Source organism: Lottia gigantea (genome assembly GCF_000327385.1).
Source record: "Lottia gigantea unplaced genomic scaffold LOTGIsca_2, whole genome shotgun sequence".
NCBI lineage: Eukaryota > Metazoa > Mollusca > Gastropoda > Lottiidae > Lottia > Lottia gigantea.
In genome coordinates this window covers 6348087-6364553 of record NW_008708400.1, presented here as the reverse complement: position 1 = coordinate 6364553, position 16467 = coordinate 6348087, and the positions used below count along the sequence as shown (strand labels likewise).

Here is a 16467-nt window from a genome sequence, read left to right as displayed (position 1 = left end):
AAATTCAATCAATAAAGATTTTCATAATTGGTAAGATTGTGTAATGCTTGTACTGCGATGTTAGCCATTTGTAAAGAATGCTCATCGCCCGCCATGGCCCCCGTCCCAATGATGCTAATGCCTAATATAATAGTAATGGCAATATGAATATTATCATTCTCAGTCTCAACACAGGCACAGCACAAAGACCTTTAGTGAGGATACTATTCATCTTCATATAGATTTAGTAACCACTGAAAACATCTTTCTAAAGCTCATATATTATAACTTGTCTGTTTTCGAACTCTTTGCAATTTTTGCAGATAACTCTCAGCAGACAGTGGAATTGGAGATAGACAGTGACAGGTGTCTGGTGGTGTTTGCACCTCCAATTGTACAGTACCCCCACATTATTTTTTGTTAAATTAAAAAAAATGATTTCAATTGAGACATTATGTATAAGAAAATTGAAATCTTAAATCTTAACAAAATAATTTTTATCTAGGATAGTGGTAGTGGATAACAACCATGGATAACTATCATGTTTTAGAAATAATTGGTGAAGGATCATTTGGAAAAGTTTACAGTGGGAGAAAGAAGTTTACATCACAGGTAGGCTGTGAGCCCTTGATGTACAAGTTTATTGATTTGGTTGTATATATCATGTTTATACCATACAATACCATCAAAATCCATTAAAAGTTAATTTAAGACAATGTTTTCCTGTCAAATTAACAAATTGTTGTAAATTGCCAGAATTAAACAGGCTTGTGTCAGAATACATAAAGATTTTCTACTATTCATTACTGAGACAGATTCAGCTTAAGCGAATCTGCTGAGAATTGATGATTAAATTGTGATAAATATTATTAAATGAATACGGTGAATATATTTTCAGATAGTGGCTTTAAAGTTTATACCGAAGGTTGGTAAATCAGAGAAAGAATTGAGAAGTTTAAGAAGAGAAATAGAGATAATGAGAGGTTTACATCATGAAAATATTATTGAAATGTTAGATAGTTTTGAAACAGCTAAGGAAGTAAGCTTTCATCATTTAATTTCTTAGAAGACTTAAATTTCTTGCTTTTGCACAACAATTTTCAATCAGACGTCTGTGGTTCCTGCAATTCCACTCTAAACAGTCTTTTTAAATGATCATTATTTTAATGTCAAAACCGTGAACTCTCTCCTCAGACAGCTATATTTATCATTATATAAACTATTACAGGTAGTTGTCGTAACAGATTATGCTGAAGGTGAATTATTTCAAATTTTAGAAGATGATGGAAATCTTCCTGAAGAACAGGTAAAATATACGACTCTTATCATACAACATGTTGACTCATTATCCTTATTACCCCAAATCAAACATATAACATTTCAATTCATCTTACAAATTTGTTAATGTTTATTATCAAATTTAAAATAAGATAGCTTGCATATATAATGATTGAATTTATTTATAACAAGTTATTGAATTTTTTGAAAATAGATAAAGATAGACTAATAGATAAAAAGTATATCTGTAAACGTATCTAAGGCTATGTAAATAGTGAAATTTAGTAACTGTTTGACCAATACTGTTAAAATAAGGAATTTTTTTCTATTTCAAGGTGCAGACCATAGCTTGTCAACTAGTTTCAGCTTTATTCTATCTCCATTCACATCGTATATTACATAGAGATATGAAACCACAGAATATTCTGCTAGGGAAAGGAGGAGTTGTTAAATTATGTGATTTTGGTTTTGCTCGAGCTATGAGTTTTAATACATTAGTCCTTACTTCTATTAAGGTGAGTTTGAAGGATATAGCCACCCAATTACTTGCATTAGCTACTTATAAAAAGAAACAACGATTTAACAAGGAGTTTCTGAAGAGTAATCTCTACCAATGGTCCATGGCCAAATCTCTTGATTTGAAGACTACATCCTTTAAAGCACACATTCACAAGTCAGAAAGTGTTAATCTAAGATTATGCTTATCCATGACAATACTGACTGATGAATTGTTTTTCAGGGAACCCCATTGTACATGTCACCAGAATTAGTGGAAGAGAAACCTTATGATCATACAGCAGATTTATGGTAAGAAATTACACCAGATACTGTAGCTTTAAAACTTAATCAGTGATACAGATGCACTTTAAAAATGTGACATGTTACATTTGATCTAGTTTGTAATCTAGTGTGTGTACTGGACTAATATTGATATATACAAAAAAGTAATTGTTCCTATGGGATAGAAAGTGCAACCATTGTGCCACCAACTGTGCATGTTACAGACGTTTGATAGTTCTTATGGCAGTGAGTGAATCAATTAGACATTGCAAATTTTTACGGTGGCATAATTTTGTCCGTGTTTGAAATTCCAAAGTACAAAAATAGGATAAAAACTGTATTTCATTATATATTTCAGGGCATTAGGTTGTATTATGTATGAATTATTTACTGGTACACCACCATTTTATACTAACAGTATATTTCAACTAGTTAATATGATCATTAAAGATCCGGTTAAATGGCCGAAAAATATGAGTCCAGTATTCAAAGATTTTCTCCAAGGATTGTTAAATAAAAACCCTAAATTAAGATTATCATGGCCCCAGCTTCTTCACCATCCTTTTGTAACTCATGGTATCAAAGGTATGGTATCAGTCATTATTGTCTCAGTTCTAAGTGGTAGAGCTTTCTTCTATCAAAATGTCAGACCACCTGCCAACACTTTACTAGGATGCTGAACAAATTTACATTTTCTGCTCTGAGATTTTGTGTTGTGTTTTAAAATTACCCCACTGTTTCTGATTTGATTGCATTTCCTAAACTCTTCAGATCAAATTTGGACCAAACATTGATCAAAATTAGCATGCAAATACAAAGAAGGGATGGAGGAGGGAAGACTTTTTGTGGCTTTTACACCCAGATGTCAGCTACGCTTGATTTCATTTCATTAGATAGATAATTAAATACTTAGTATAGATATACCAAATAAATGTTAGCTAAGTCAATTTTATACTTTCAGTTTGTCAAGAAGATATATCACTATCCAGTCCATTCACTCAGCCACTTACAGCTTCAATGGTTATAAAGAAAGAACAACAAACTAAAGAAAAGACCCATGCTCCTGGTGCATCTAAAATATTGGCTAAAGCCAGGAAAAAAGCTGCTGAAGATGAGAAAAAGGTCTTTTTTTCCTTAATATACCAAAAAAAATGTGTTAAAGGGATTGTAAAGAGGTTTTCTATAATAACTTACCCCATTATTTGTACATGATATAAACTGTTTTATGATAACATTATTGGTTAAGGCCCTTATTTAGCAGCATAAGCAGTCTTTGCGACATCATAATTTGCTTAGTTTTCTTGAAATTTAATGTACCACTGACTGAAAATTGTAATGGTCTGATTTTATGCTATCAGTGTCCCCAAACGCATGAAAAGTTTAGAAAACCTCTTTACAATCCTTCTAAATTGTTGAAACATTTTCAGCTCTCTTTGCCTTGGCTTAAAATTTTTTAAAGTATTATCTGATATTGTATTTTAGAAGAAAGAAATCAGTGCTAGACCTGAAGCTTGGGGTAACGAAACAAAATCTCATCCTCCTGAACCAATGCCAATTCATCCTGATAGACCACATTCAGAACAATGGGCAGATGATACTAAGGTCAGTATTATTAATTATGGCTGATCAGAGATTATATTTTGAATTCTGTGGACAATTCAGAACATATAACCACTGTATTTGGTGTGATATAGATTGAAGGGATTGTAATGAGGTTTTCTAAATCTTTTATGTGTATCAGAGACACTGATAGCATTGATTTGCACCATTCCAATTTTTAGTTCAGTGTCCATGGTTCATGCAATCCCACTAAAATAAGCATCTTATGATGTCATAACCTCATTACTACCTACTATTAATATCTAATATCTGGATATCTTTAATACAAAATGAAACAATGACTTAATTTCCATATTTAAATTTATAGAAAGTGGAACCTACGCCCAGACCCGATAGAATTAGTAAAGATTATCACCAGGAATATCCTAGTATAGAAATAGAGGGCAGGAGAACTATTAAAAAAACACCTGCTCCTGGTACAGAGCCTGCTGGTCAAAATAACATAGATCAGGTGAAACTAGAAGGAGAACATGTAGAAGGAGAGGTAATTTATTTTAATCTTATTTGTGAATATCCTTACTACAGGTTACTTTCCAACCTACAACATTGTTTTTAGTGATGAAGGTTAGAAAATTCTAAGTTTATTAGATACAGCTCTAAGTTTATTAGATACAGCTCTAAGTTTATTAGATACAGCTCTAAGTTTATTAGATACAGTCCTGAGTTTAGTAGATATACGACTCTAGGTTTAGTAGACACAGATTTAGGTTTATAACATATATTTATATTTGTATCTGTTATTATTTAGGAAGTAGATAGTGATGATGAATGGCAAGGTTTAATAGATACAACAGATCAAGATGGTGACCCTGATACAGCTCTAGGTTTATTAGATGATAAACAGTTTATTAATAAGTTATTAACACGGTATAAGACCAGTAAGATACAAGTATTAGATGGTATGCTAGAGGGAGCTGCTAGACTACGATCATTGTTACGTATTATCACCAACTTGGTTACTATTAAATGGTAAGGGTATCTATTTTCATCAAAGTACAAACATTATTTATGGTCCTTGCCTTTCAAAATTAAACCTCTTTTATGTTTCTGAAAACAACTTGTAGTGTCAAGAACAAACTCAATGTATATACATCATAAAAGGGAATTGTTTTACTTTCAAATGTCATGATAGCAAGATACCAATCTAGGAAAGTATATATTATTAGTGCTTTCAATCTTTCTAGTTTTTCTATTTTTTTCTAAAAGAGCTCCATTGTCTTGTTTAATTAAAAGTGCAGTTAAAATATCACTGTTTGTTATTTCAGTGAAGTTGGTAAGATTGTAAATTTTACTAAATGTATGACTATACCAAGTCAATTGATAAAAACATTGGTAGATATACTAGATAGACCTAAAGTTAAACAGGTTAGCATTACCTACTATTATATTCTCTTTATTTATAGTTAGTTATGTTGGGCCTCAGTGGTTCATTGAGTTATATGCTTACTTATTAACCTTATTAAGGTCCAGAGTCCAATCCCAGCATAGGTAATGCCTTTTCAACCCAGCTTCCCCCTGTCAGAGATGCAGTTTGTGCTTACATCTATCTATGACTGGAAATCAAAAATGAGCCTAATTCAGATGTCTTGCAATAAAGGTCAAAACAGTATATTGGGAAATTTCAACCTGGTTTCTTTTTTGTTAATGATGCAAATAGAGTTAGAAGCATCTTATTCTGATTTCAAAATTTAAGAGAGTAATGTGTATATAAGGAGAAGCCACATTACTTCAGGAAACGAATATCTTAAATCTTCAGCTGAGGTATTTGTTTTATTTTCAGCAACCATGGTGTCAACAGATAATGATAGATATAGTTATAGCTATTAATGCTTATTTTGCTGGTGAGATAGGGTGGAGTGATCAGCTAGAGAAACCAGTGTAAGTATAGTAACAATTACACCATCCTCATGAGGGAAATCATCAGTGTGGGTTAACAGAATTTTATTAGGAAATCAACAACAATTCATCTATTCTTATATTTTAAAATATTTATGTTTCACCTTCAAGTAAAGATCATACATCCTTTGTTTCCTGCAACCTACATCATAACATATTTGGAAACTGTAAGAAAAAGTTCTTGTGCTAAAATTATATCTGTTATAATTTTCTAGTTGTGTATCGGGTACATACTGTTCCAATTTTCAGTCAGACATCTGTGGTTCTTGCTATTCCAAAAAAAATTACAGTTTATGACATCAGTATCACAATATGCTATCAGTGTCCACAATACAGTTTAGAAAACATAATATAATCCCTTTAATCTCCAATTTCAGGAGCATGCACTTTACTCTTTGACTCACCCATGCATCGTTGTTTATTGTGTTGTTTTGTAATTACAGTATAGAAGAATATGTGGACTCTATGAAGCAGTTTATGAATCTGGTACCTAAATTAATGTTTCAACCGGTTGATGAAGATATTAGATTGAGAGAACAGACATATCTGGTAAGTCAGATTTATCACACAACAGTAGGCTATACTGTTTCCAGGTTAATAACACAGATTTGGAAAAACGAAACAAATTAGCAAATGCCACAAAACGAATTTGACAATAATAGAGGTTTATCACGATGGTCTGTATTTCAGTGTATTATGTATATTAGAGGTTTATCATAATGGTCTGTATTTCAGTGTATTATGTATATTAGTGGTTTATCACGATGGTCTGTATTTCAGTGTATTATGTATATTAGTGGTTTATCATAATGGTCTGTATTTCAGTGTATTATGTATATTAGAGGTTTATCATAATGGTCTGTATTATAGTGTATTATGTATATTAGTGGTTTATCATAATGATCTGTATTTCAGTGTATTATGTATATTAGTGGTTTATCATAATGGTCTGTATTTCAGTGTATTATGTACATTAGTGGTTTATCATAATGATCTGTATTTCAGTGTATTATGTATATTAGTGGTTTATCATAATGGTCTGTATTTCAGTGTATTATGTATATTAGTGGTTTATCATAATGGTCTGTATTTCAGTGTATTATGTATATTAGTGGTTTATCATAATGGTCTGTATTTCAGTGTATTATGTATATTAGTGGTTTATCATAATGGTCTGTATTTCAGTGTATTATGTATATTAGTGGTTTATCATAATGGGCTGTATTTCAGTGTATTATGTATATTAGAGGTTTATCATAATGGTCTGTATTTCAGTGTATTATGTATATTAGTGGTTTATCATAATGGTCTGTATTTCAGTGTATTATGTATATTAGTGGTTTATCATAATGGTCTGTATTTCAGTGTATTATGTATATTAGTGAAGTGATGGAGAGAGATAAGTTAGATATAGTTAATAGTTATTATACCAGTCTAGCTAGTAGAAATACTATAGCTCTAGAAACATTATTACAGTGTACTCAGTCAGATCCTCTGGTGGTGAAAAGACTCTCAGGTAATTCAAAATTATTCCTAACAATGCTATGTCTTCTAATAATCTACTAGCTTGGTACAAACATTGATTTTTCTATGTACTATATACCATATAATTGTGGATATAATGCGCACCCCTCCTGAATAAATCTTGAAAAATCTCTTTCAGCGTAAATAATATGCAATCTGTATTATAGAGACACGGTAATAATGAGTGATAATATTATGACTGCTCTATTGTAGAACTGGTAGAAGGTGATATGAATAAAGCTAATGATAGGTTTAACCATATGATAGAGATGGCTATAGGTTGTTTAACTGCTATGGTAGCTTTACCAATGAATGGTGATCATGGATTAGAAGGCAAGAGAAAGGTATGTTAATATTTTCTGTAATGGTTGGCTGCAAGTTTGTGACTTTTAAGTGAAGGTCTGGTTATAGCATTGATGACTATTTAAGGGTAGCCAATCTAGACACCAGATTCCAATTCTTAAAAAAGCTTTGGGTAGGAATATTCAAATAACTAAGATTATATCTTTAAAGTCCCTTTTACAGTGATACCTTGAACAAGTTTTGGTATGTCAGCCATTCAGACAACTCTCTGTAATACCACACTCTAGAATATTGCCTGTCTTCATCAAGCTATAAAGATCAGAAACAAAATCATATTATTATGTTTTTATCTTTGATATATTTTGTAGGTAGCATTATTCCTGGGAGATAAACTGGCCACAGAAGAAATAGCAGACACAGCCAATAATTTTATAATTTTATTACGACATCCACCAAATTGTAATAATATTTTAAAGGTAATTAATGCTTATTATGATTTTTGTGATCTTTAATGGTCTTTTTTATTAGAAAATCTTCTTAAGGTTTCTTTGACAAATACTTTCTTATAGTATGTAAAAGTGATCTGCTGGCTACATTATTGATTCTCAAATTTGATGCCATTCCAGTGAAAGTTGGAAATCATCAAATACCGATCTATATTTATATGTTTGTTTCATCCGCTCCATCTTGTATGAATGTATGTTTGTATTTTTTATTTCAGATTATCTATGCTTGTTGTCAAGTATCTAAGAATCTATGTTTGTTCATTTCTAATACACCACAACATATGGAATCATTACTAGGAATATTGATGGGTCAAGTAGGTGATTTCTGTACATTTTCTTTTTTCTCTATTAAATACACCCCAACTATTTTCTTTGTGCCAATATACTATGATATAGCTCTATGTGTAGTGGTTGAAATTGTTGCCTGCCTTTAGGAAAATATGAATTTTTACTTGAAAACGTATGTTTTTAATGAAAAATATGAATTTTTAATATGAAAGATAAGCATTTAAATGCTGTGTCAGATATTTTTTTACATTGAATTTTTCAAAATATCTTTTAATAAAATAATCGTTTTTTGATATTGGTATTTTAGGTAGAAGTTGCTGATATGGAGGTAAATACAGTCATAGAAACAGTTTTACATATATTAAGTACTATTATAATACAAATACAGTCTCTTCCACCAATGTAAGTTCCATTTACCTACCTTAGTCTTTATGAAAAAGTTTATTGTATCTTTATTTAATTTCTTTGCTGAATCAGGAAAAAATCTTCTTTACATGTTAATGTAACAGTTAATATCCCAAAGATCTGTCAGATCATAGATAGCAGCTGGAGTCACCACAGAAAAACTGTACACTATGAAATTTTATCCTATTTTTAGAATATCAGAAGCTGCTGGGATGATGGTGACCTTTTTCTTAGATTCCACAATAGCTAGTCACACTGTAAGTACTGACATTTGTATAATTTTATGGTCTGAAGATAGACGATAGACACAACCATTGCAATTTGTACACATTGTCTAAATTTTGAATTTTAAGATAGTTGGTAAATTTTCTGGGTCTAACCTCGTCTTAACCAGCCTTAAATTTGTTTAAAATGAAATAGGCCCCACTTTTTATGGGTCATAACTCTACACATCATAATTTCAGACTACAATGATTGTAATAATGTATTTCAATAATGTGTCATGAAATAAAGATAGGCTCACCTATAATAGGAGGTAACTCTACTCATCATAATTTCAGACTACAATGATTGTATTGTATTAAAATAATGTCTTAAGAAATAAAGATAGACTCACCTATAATGGGGGGTAACTCTACTCATCATAATTTCAGACTACAATGATTGTATTGTATTGAAATAATGCCTTAAGAAATAAAGATAGGCTCACCTATAATGGGAGGTAACTCTACTTGACATAATTTCAGACTACAATGATTATAATGTGTTATATATTTCAGGCTGCTGGAGCGTTGTTGTTTAGTCAGATGGTATATTGTGGCGTATCTGTTGAGGTTCAACCAGAAGATATGTTACAAGCTTGTTTATCAGTCTTTACAGACATAGCTGAGGTGAATTAATAGTCATCTAATCTTAGACCCCTTATTTGATGTATTTAATGTAGGGCACCAGTAGTTTGAAAAGGATCATTTTTGATGGGTCATTACAGCTCTCTGAGAATATTTGTTTTGATAGCTTTCCACAATTGCATTGGATGGCATATACTTCTTGATATTGTAATCTTTAAGACATTTAAACAATTTATTGATCCTTAGTACAGTATATTTTATTCACTTGATCTAATATCACTTTTCTCTTAGCATATCAGCTTGGTGAGCAAATTTTAGTAGCTCATGACAATAGTTAATATTACTGTTTCCACTTTATCCAACATTCTTCAGTTCCACTTTTAGCATTATAGTCAAGTGATATTTTGTAGCTCACTCATATTATTGTCATTATAGATCTGTGTAAGATGTCCGTTTGATTATGGTGTATTAGATGGTTTATTATTATTATTGTGTGAACTTTTATCTCAGGTATGTTATAGTTTATGAAGTTTTGCTAATTTACAATCAATCTCATTAAAATCGGAATGTTTCGGGGGGATTTCTGCTGCCTCAATGAAATACATGCTCTGTTGGATAAAAGATTTCATTGCTATTTTTGAGGAATCGAGAGATAGTCATATCAACACAAGGCAAGTGTGGTAACTAAAAAAAAAAAAAAAACATACAGATCTTATTTTAATCAGATTGATTGATTAATGGAGATAAGGAATATTTGCATGTTTCCTTATGCTTAATCTGGACATCCATAAGGATTGATTGTGTTTCCTCAAATAAGTACAGGACATGTCTGTCTTTGGAAAAGAGAAATTTGAGATAAACTGGGCCTATTAAAGATAACCAACTAATAACATGATCTGGTTTTTATTGGTAAAAAAAACTATTTGAACTGTTGTTCGCCATTCTTGAAAATATATAAATGTATAATTGCGAATATAATGCGCACCTCTCCTTACCTCACTGTATATTTTAAGGCTGATGTACCAGTAGCTCAACTATATATAGAAAGTGGTATATGGGGGACACTGTGGCATCGTGTAGCCCAGGCTATTAAAGTTAGTAATCCTGACACCAATCTACCCATACATGATATAGAAGGGGAAGGAAAGATAACTATAGATGGTTTTAGTCCACCTGATTGGAATCTAGTATCACCACAAGGTGTCATGGCAGTGTTGCAAATGGCCGTCACTGTGTTTACTAAAGAAACGTATCAATGTATACCAAATCTAGCTGCTGCCGATAGTGTTGTCATGTTAACACTAGTACATCTTCTACATAGAGAATTCTTACAAGTCATGTCCAAGTGGTAAGTACAATTTGTGGAGTTCTTGCCCTTACATGTGATTTCTTTGATGTTTTCTATGCACTTTTATTAATACATGATCTTGCTCTCAGATAAAATGAATATACCAAATAAAAATTTTTTTTGGCATCAAAAAGGGTAAAACTGAGTAAACAAATGCAGTCGTAGGTGGCATCATGAACTGGATTTCCAAGATTTCATATAGGGAGTTTTGTCTATGTGCTTAATTTTTGACTTGTCTAGTTTTCTATTTCCAAATTGTAGTTGGTACTTGGTAATGGTTCTTCCCAGATTATCACACACATTCACTACAGTATTGACGGTAATAATGATGAAAGCTTGATCTGATGTCTTGATAATTAAGTCTATGTATCTTGTATTTCCAGTCTAAATGAAGATGGTAAAGAAGTTATAGTTGAAATGATCCTAGAAGTAACTCAGTTATGTTGTTTTCCATTTGCTGTTGATACTAATGAAGAACTATTAGCTGAAATACAGCAGTAAGTCACCATTGTTATACACAGTTTGTCATTACAACAAAATAAAGATAAAAACCAATTTTTCATCTGGACCATGACCACAATTTTTTCCTGATTTACTTGAGGATTTAGTGAGATCTCACTATATTTGCAATTATATGGTATTTATCTTCAAAATTCAGTGGCAAAAACAAGCAAATAGACAATAGTGTACACAGTAGGTTCAATGTCACAGATAAAAATCTTGGTTTGTGTAATTGGAATCTTGTAGAACTTTCTTTTCACCATATGACGCACATGTTTATATTTTTTTCAGTTGTTTATATACGTGTAATATCTTACCACGATTATTGTTTGCTAGTTGTGAATATTTAAATAAAGAACTACTAGAGACACCTATTGGTTTAATAGCTAGATTAGTTTTAGGTAATGTGATATTTGTAGAACAGTTTGCTCAAGCTGTGCATGATTACAATGTAAGTATAATGATATATAATTTTACATACTACCTTTCTCCACCTTATAGATCCATGAATAAGCAAGATTGTTTGTATATCTTGATCAATTTAAAAAAAATTATATCTAAGGTACACATCCCTTGTTAAAGTGTGTTATTGCCTGCATTTTATACCAAAAAACATCATTTACTATATGAAATCCTTACATGTTAGTCAAATTGCAAATAACACCAGTCATATTAGTTGTAATAGATTAAGTTTCCTTGAATTTCTTGTGGATTTGATGAAATTTTGATTTGAAATGGTAAGCGTTTGATTCATGCATGAAATTTATGACTTTCCACACACTATTCCTATGATGCTGTCTTGACTTATTTCAGTGTGTATCATTCCTATGATGCTGTCTTGACTATTTCAGTGTGTATCATTCCTGTGTCGTTGTATACAACCAACCAACTCTCTATCAGTTATATGTGATATTATATCAATCTGTAGTCATCTAGTTCGTACCTCACCAGCCCACCTTCCATTAGTTATGGCTGTATTTCAGGGTCAAAAGGGTAAGATTGAATTTTTTTTTAACAGCATGAGAATAATTAATGCCATTCTGCCATTGTTATTTTTTGTTCACAAAGCTGAAACTTGAGTTTGTTTTTTAACTTGTAGTAATGATGGTAATAGATTGCAAATTTCTTTTAAGAAGGAATCTGATCTTGCTCTTACTCTGTTGTTTTTTGGATTTAAATCTTGAATTCGACTTATTCCTGGTACTGGTGAAATATTCTGATAATTGTCACTGTCTTTAATTACCACAGCTAGTTGACAAGCCCATTTTGCGCAATATACACACAAATATACAGTTTATGATTTTTTGTCTATTTATAGGAGATTATGAACCATTAGTTACTCTTCTGACTCACAATTCATCAGCAGTAAAATCTCGGACCTGTAGTTTATTAGGAAACGTAATGAAACACGATTCCAAAATGTATTCTGTCTTAAAACAAAGGTGAGATTTATTTTTGAGATTCTGATTGCTCTTCTGTGCTATATATCTTATAATTCCACGAGTGGTAGACAAAGCCTTCACATAAACAAATTTCAGTACTGTATTTTATTTTAGCTGAAAATATTCATCATAATAAATTAGGAATTTAACAGTATATCTGTATTCTATATCGCATATTTTTTTACACTAGATGTCTTTATATTTGTAGAGAAAAGGTGTTTTCCAGTTTAGTAAAATGTCTTCAGGATGAAGATTCAAATGTTAGAAAAGTAAGTAGACCAATCAGAAGCTAGATTGACCATGGTATTTTACATTGAAACATAATAATTTGTTGTCAGAATAATTTTAACAATACATAAAATGGATTTTCTCTTGGAATTTTTGATTGATTAAAAAAAAATTGTCCTGAAGAGAACATTTCTAGAGATGCATCATTTACCAAGTTTAATGATAAATGAAATTTTTCAGGGTGCTAGTTATGCTGTAGGTAATGCCAGTTATCATAATGGTGATTTATATACCAGATTAAAACCAGCTATACCATTATTAGTTACATTATTACAAGACCCAGTTTCTAAAACTAAAACTAATGCTGCAAGTAGGTACTTTAAATGGGCCTTATAACTGTTGAAAAGGTTTTACATTGAGTAAACTGCTGGATAATTTACAAGTTGAGATAGAACCTTAAGAGATTTTAAATTCGATAAATGACTTACCTGAAAAACTTCTACCTGTTATATTGCATGTTGAGGAGTGTCAAGATATTTTATTGATGAAAATGTGTTGTGTTTTATTTCTAAAAGTCAATGTAAGCCTAATTCATATTTCAATTTTTATTTTTAGGTGCATGTGGTAATTTAGGAATGCATTCTCCAGCATTATGTAATGATATTAAAAAGCTGAAAATGATACAACAGTAAGTTCATTAGTAATTTGGTCATCATTTTATCAATATTTGAATTACTAACTGCCAAAAACCGTTGTTTAAATCTAGATTTATAACATAATCTAGAATTCTAAAAAAACGATTCTATTATTGTCACCATGATTTGTACAAAATCCTGTGTTGCAAGTTAGCCAAATATTGGTACATAAATCAGGACAAACTCTTACTTCTATGTCCATTTTACTCACCAAACTTATTGGTCAATGGTATGTAAAACGAAAAAACGAATGGGATAATAAATCGAAACCAAATACTGTTTATTTTCCTTTTAGTTTGTTACATGTTGCTGTAACTGATATTAGTCCTCATGTTCAAATATCATCATTACTGGCTTTGAGAAGTCTTTGTTTACAAGCTGAACTAAAAAAGGTAAACCAATTGTAACAGTCACTATTGTAACCAGTGGAATATTAGTAATTGATTGGTTTGGTCAAATTTGTTCATTTTTGGATTGTGGCCCATTGCTCTTTATGTTGATTCACTTAATCATCACACGGCCAGGGTTTTTTGTAACCCACAAATTACCAGGCAAAGAGCAATGGAGGATTACCAGGATAATATGTTAGATTGACAAAATATTTCAAAGAATTTTGAAGCATACCGTATCTTGCAAGTCTTTTTTTCATTACAGGAGATGATAGAATTGAATGCTATAAATAAGTTAGGAAATATAAGCAGTGGAAGTCTCTCCCGTCCTGGTACAGCTAGTTCTTCCCGTCCAGTATCAGCCTTTTCTAGACCTGGCACAGCCAACTCAATGTCTAGCAATAGTAATCATGTTAATGACAATGTATCCAGTCACTGTAACAAACTTGTCAAATTTCTTCAATCATGATATGAGTGACTTAGCAGATGCTTTATAAACATTGAAGTTAGTTTAAACACATTCCGTAATGCATAAGCATCATTAAGACATATAGACATTATTTTGACATCATCAGTGCTCGTTTGTTCACCCAACATGAAAGTAGGATGTAAAACTCCATTTCATTTCATTAGTTTACCATCATCTTAAATTTTTTGTTAAATCACCCATTTTTGATATTTCGTTCTTTTGTCCATTTCACCCATGACAACTTTAATTTGTTTCTATGCATCGCCAGCCATAATTTTATTAACACATGCTGAAGAAATGTAATACTATATTTTGTTAAGATTGTTTGTGTCATTCCGTCCTTTGTTAATGAATTGTTAATATTATTTATTTATATATTATATACACTAAGATGGAATTGTATATTGTTTTTACAAATTTAACACATTCTATTAATCATTTGGTGTCTTTAAATTTGTTTTTGCCTGAGGTTGGGTTCAGGGTTTGGTCAGGAATTTAAATCAGGTGACCCTTGCTGACAGGAAGTTTGAGAAACTTGAGTCGAGATCGGTTTTTATCTATTACACTGAAGACTAAGATGAACATAGTAACAGTTAAGTTGAAAATTATAGAAGGTTCACTGAGATTTTATTAGAACTGTCTTGTTGGATTTGTTCCCCTTCAATTGTCAGAAATATATACCAACACAATGCTGAACATCATCACCTAATTTTACAAATGCGCTCTTACAAACATACATATACAGCATTCATATTGATAGACAGTACGCGTGAGTGGACGAGTTTAATAAAAAAAAGTTGGGGTATTCCCGAAAAAAAGAAGATAGAGGGATAAGTTAGATACTTAAAAGAATTGCGATTAAATTGCTATCAGAAAAAATATAAAAAAGCTGTCAAACATTTACATTTTCAACTAATTGAAATTTGTTAATTTTTTTGTTAATTTTGCCCGGGATTTGGGCATCTTGAAAGGTGTGCGATATGGGAACATCTAATTAAAGAATGCCATTGAGGGTGAAGGAGGGAGGTTTGCACATCAATCTTAGTAAATTTCACAGTATTCAATTTTGTCCCCCAAATATATATAAGAGTGCAGAGACTCGATTGTATTATTCTGCTACTATTTCCTGGTTAGTACAAGTTCAGAGGAGGTTTGCGTCTATCATTGTGAATTTTAACACCGTCAGTTGAACCCCACCCCCGACACAAACACGCACACACATTCAGTCAGTTTGATCTGTACCTGTACCCCTAGTTCAAAGAACCTGCCACCGATACTGCCTACCATTCCAGTTCGTTATAGACACATTTACCATTCTGTGGTAGCGATAGTGGTTTGCTCTTCAGCTTGCTAGATTTGTATAACTAGGCGTCTCTGCTAAACTACAATTTGTAAGAGATAACCCAACAATTAAATATAAATTGATTTTTATATTCGACAAAGTTTTTAATCTTCTTGATATATTCTTAACAATACGATAACATAATAATGATATATTAAAATATATAGATAGTCATATACAATCAATCATGGGGTTATTATCCAAAACATCCTTTACCTATCAGGTTTTTTTTATTTGTTAATAGAAGGTTAAGATATTCATATAGTAGTTTATTTTATTGATAATTATAGAAGGTTTACTGAGATTTTATTACGACTGACTGAATAAGTAAGGTTTATCTTAGTCAATGAAATGTTTAGCTTGAACTTAATTTGATACAATTATTGAGTGTGAAAGTATTTTAGAAAACATCTCTCAAAAGCACAATTCTAATATTAGATAAATGGTAACTCAATGGATCAGCGAAATATCTTCGACTGTATTTTAATAAGATTGAATTAAATATTATTTACAACAATATATAATACAACTGTGAGATTTTTGCTTGTAATAATGGATTAGGATGGACCACCACCAAATTTGAAAGATTTTTCTTGCAATATTATTACATTTGAATGGAAAAAAAG

The 16467-nt window shown here is 31.3% G+C and overlaps 1 protein-coding gene across 1 annotated transcript; it reads left to right on the top strand.

The window, feature by feature from the left end:
• Positions 1-507: 507 nt before the first annotated feature.
• On the top strand, positions 508-14499 carry LOTGIDRAFT_153051 (hypothetical protein; the record flags this gene model as incomplete). The annotated part of the gene is made up of 31 exons (XM_009053532.1): positions 508-591; positions 878-1018; positions 1208-1285; positions 1593-1772; positions 1997-2064; positions 2396-2622; positions 2999-3159; positions 3520-3639; positions 3965-4141; positions 4406-4626; positions 4923-5022; positions 5438-5535; positions 5997-6102; positions 6919-7069; positions 7291-7421; positions 7749-7856; positions 8102-8200; positions 8482-8576; positions 8773-8836; positions 9359-9469; positions 9863-9937; positions 10441-10775; positions 11159-11272; positions 11568-11727; positions 12128-12269; positions 12595-12718; positions 12927-12987; positions 13187-13316; positions 13562-13634; positions 13937-14033; positions 14296-14499. 31 exons carry the CDS (start codon positions 508-510, stop codon positions 14497-14499), a joined length of 4035 nt encoding a protein of 1344 aa, XP_009051780.1.
• Positions 14500-16467: the final 1968 nt, after the last annotated feature.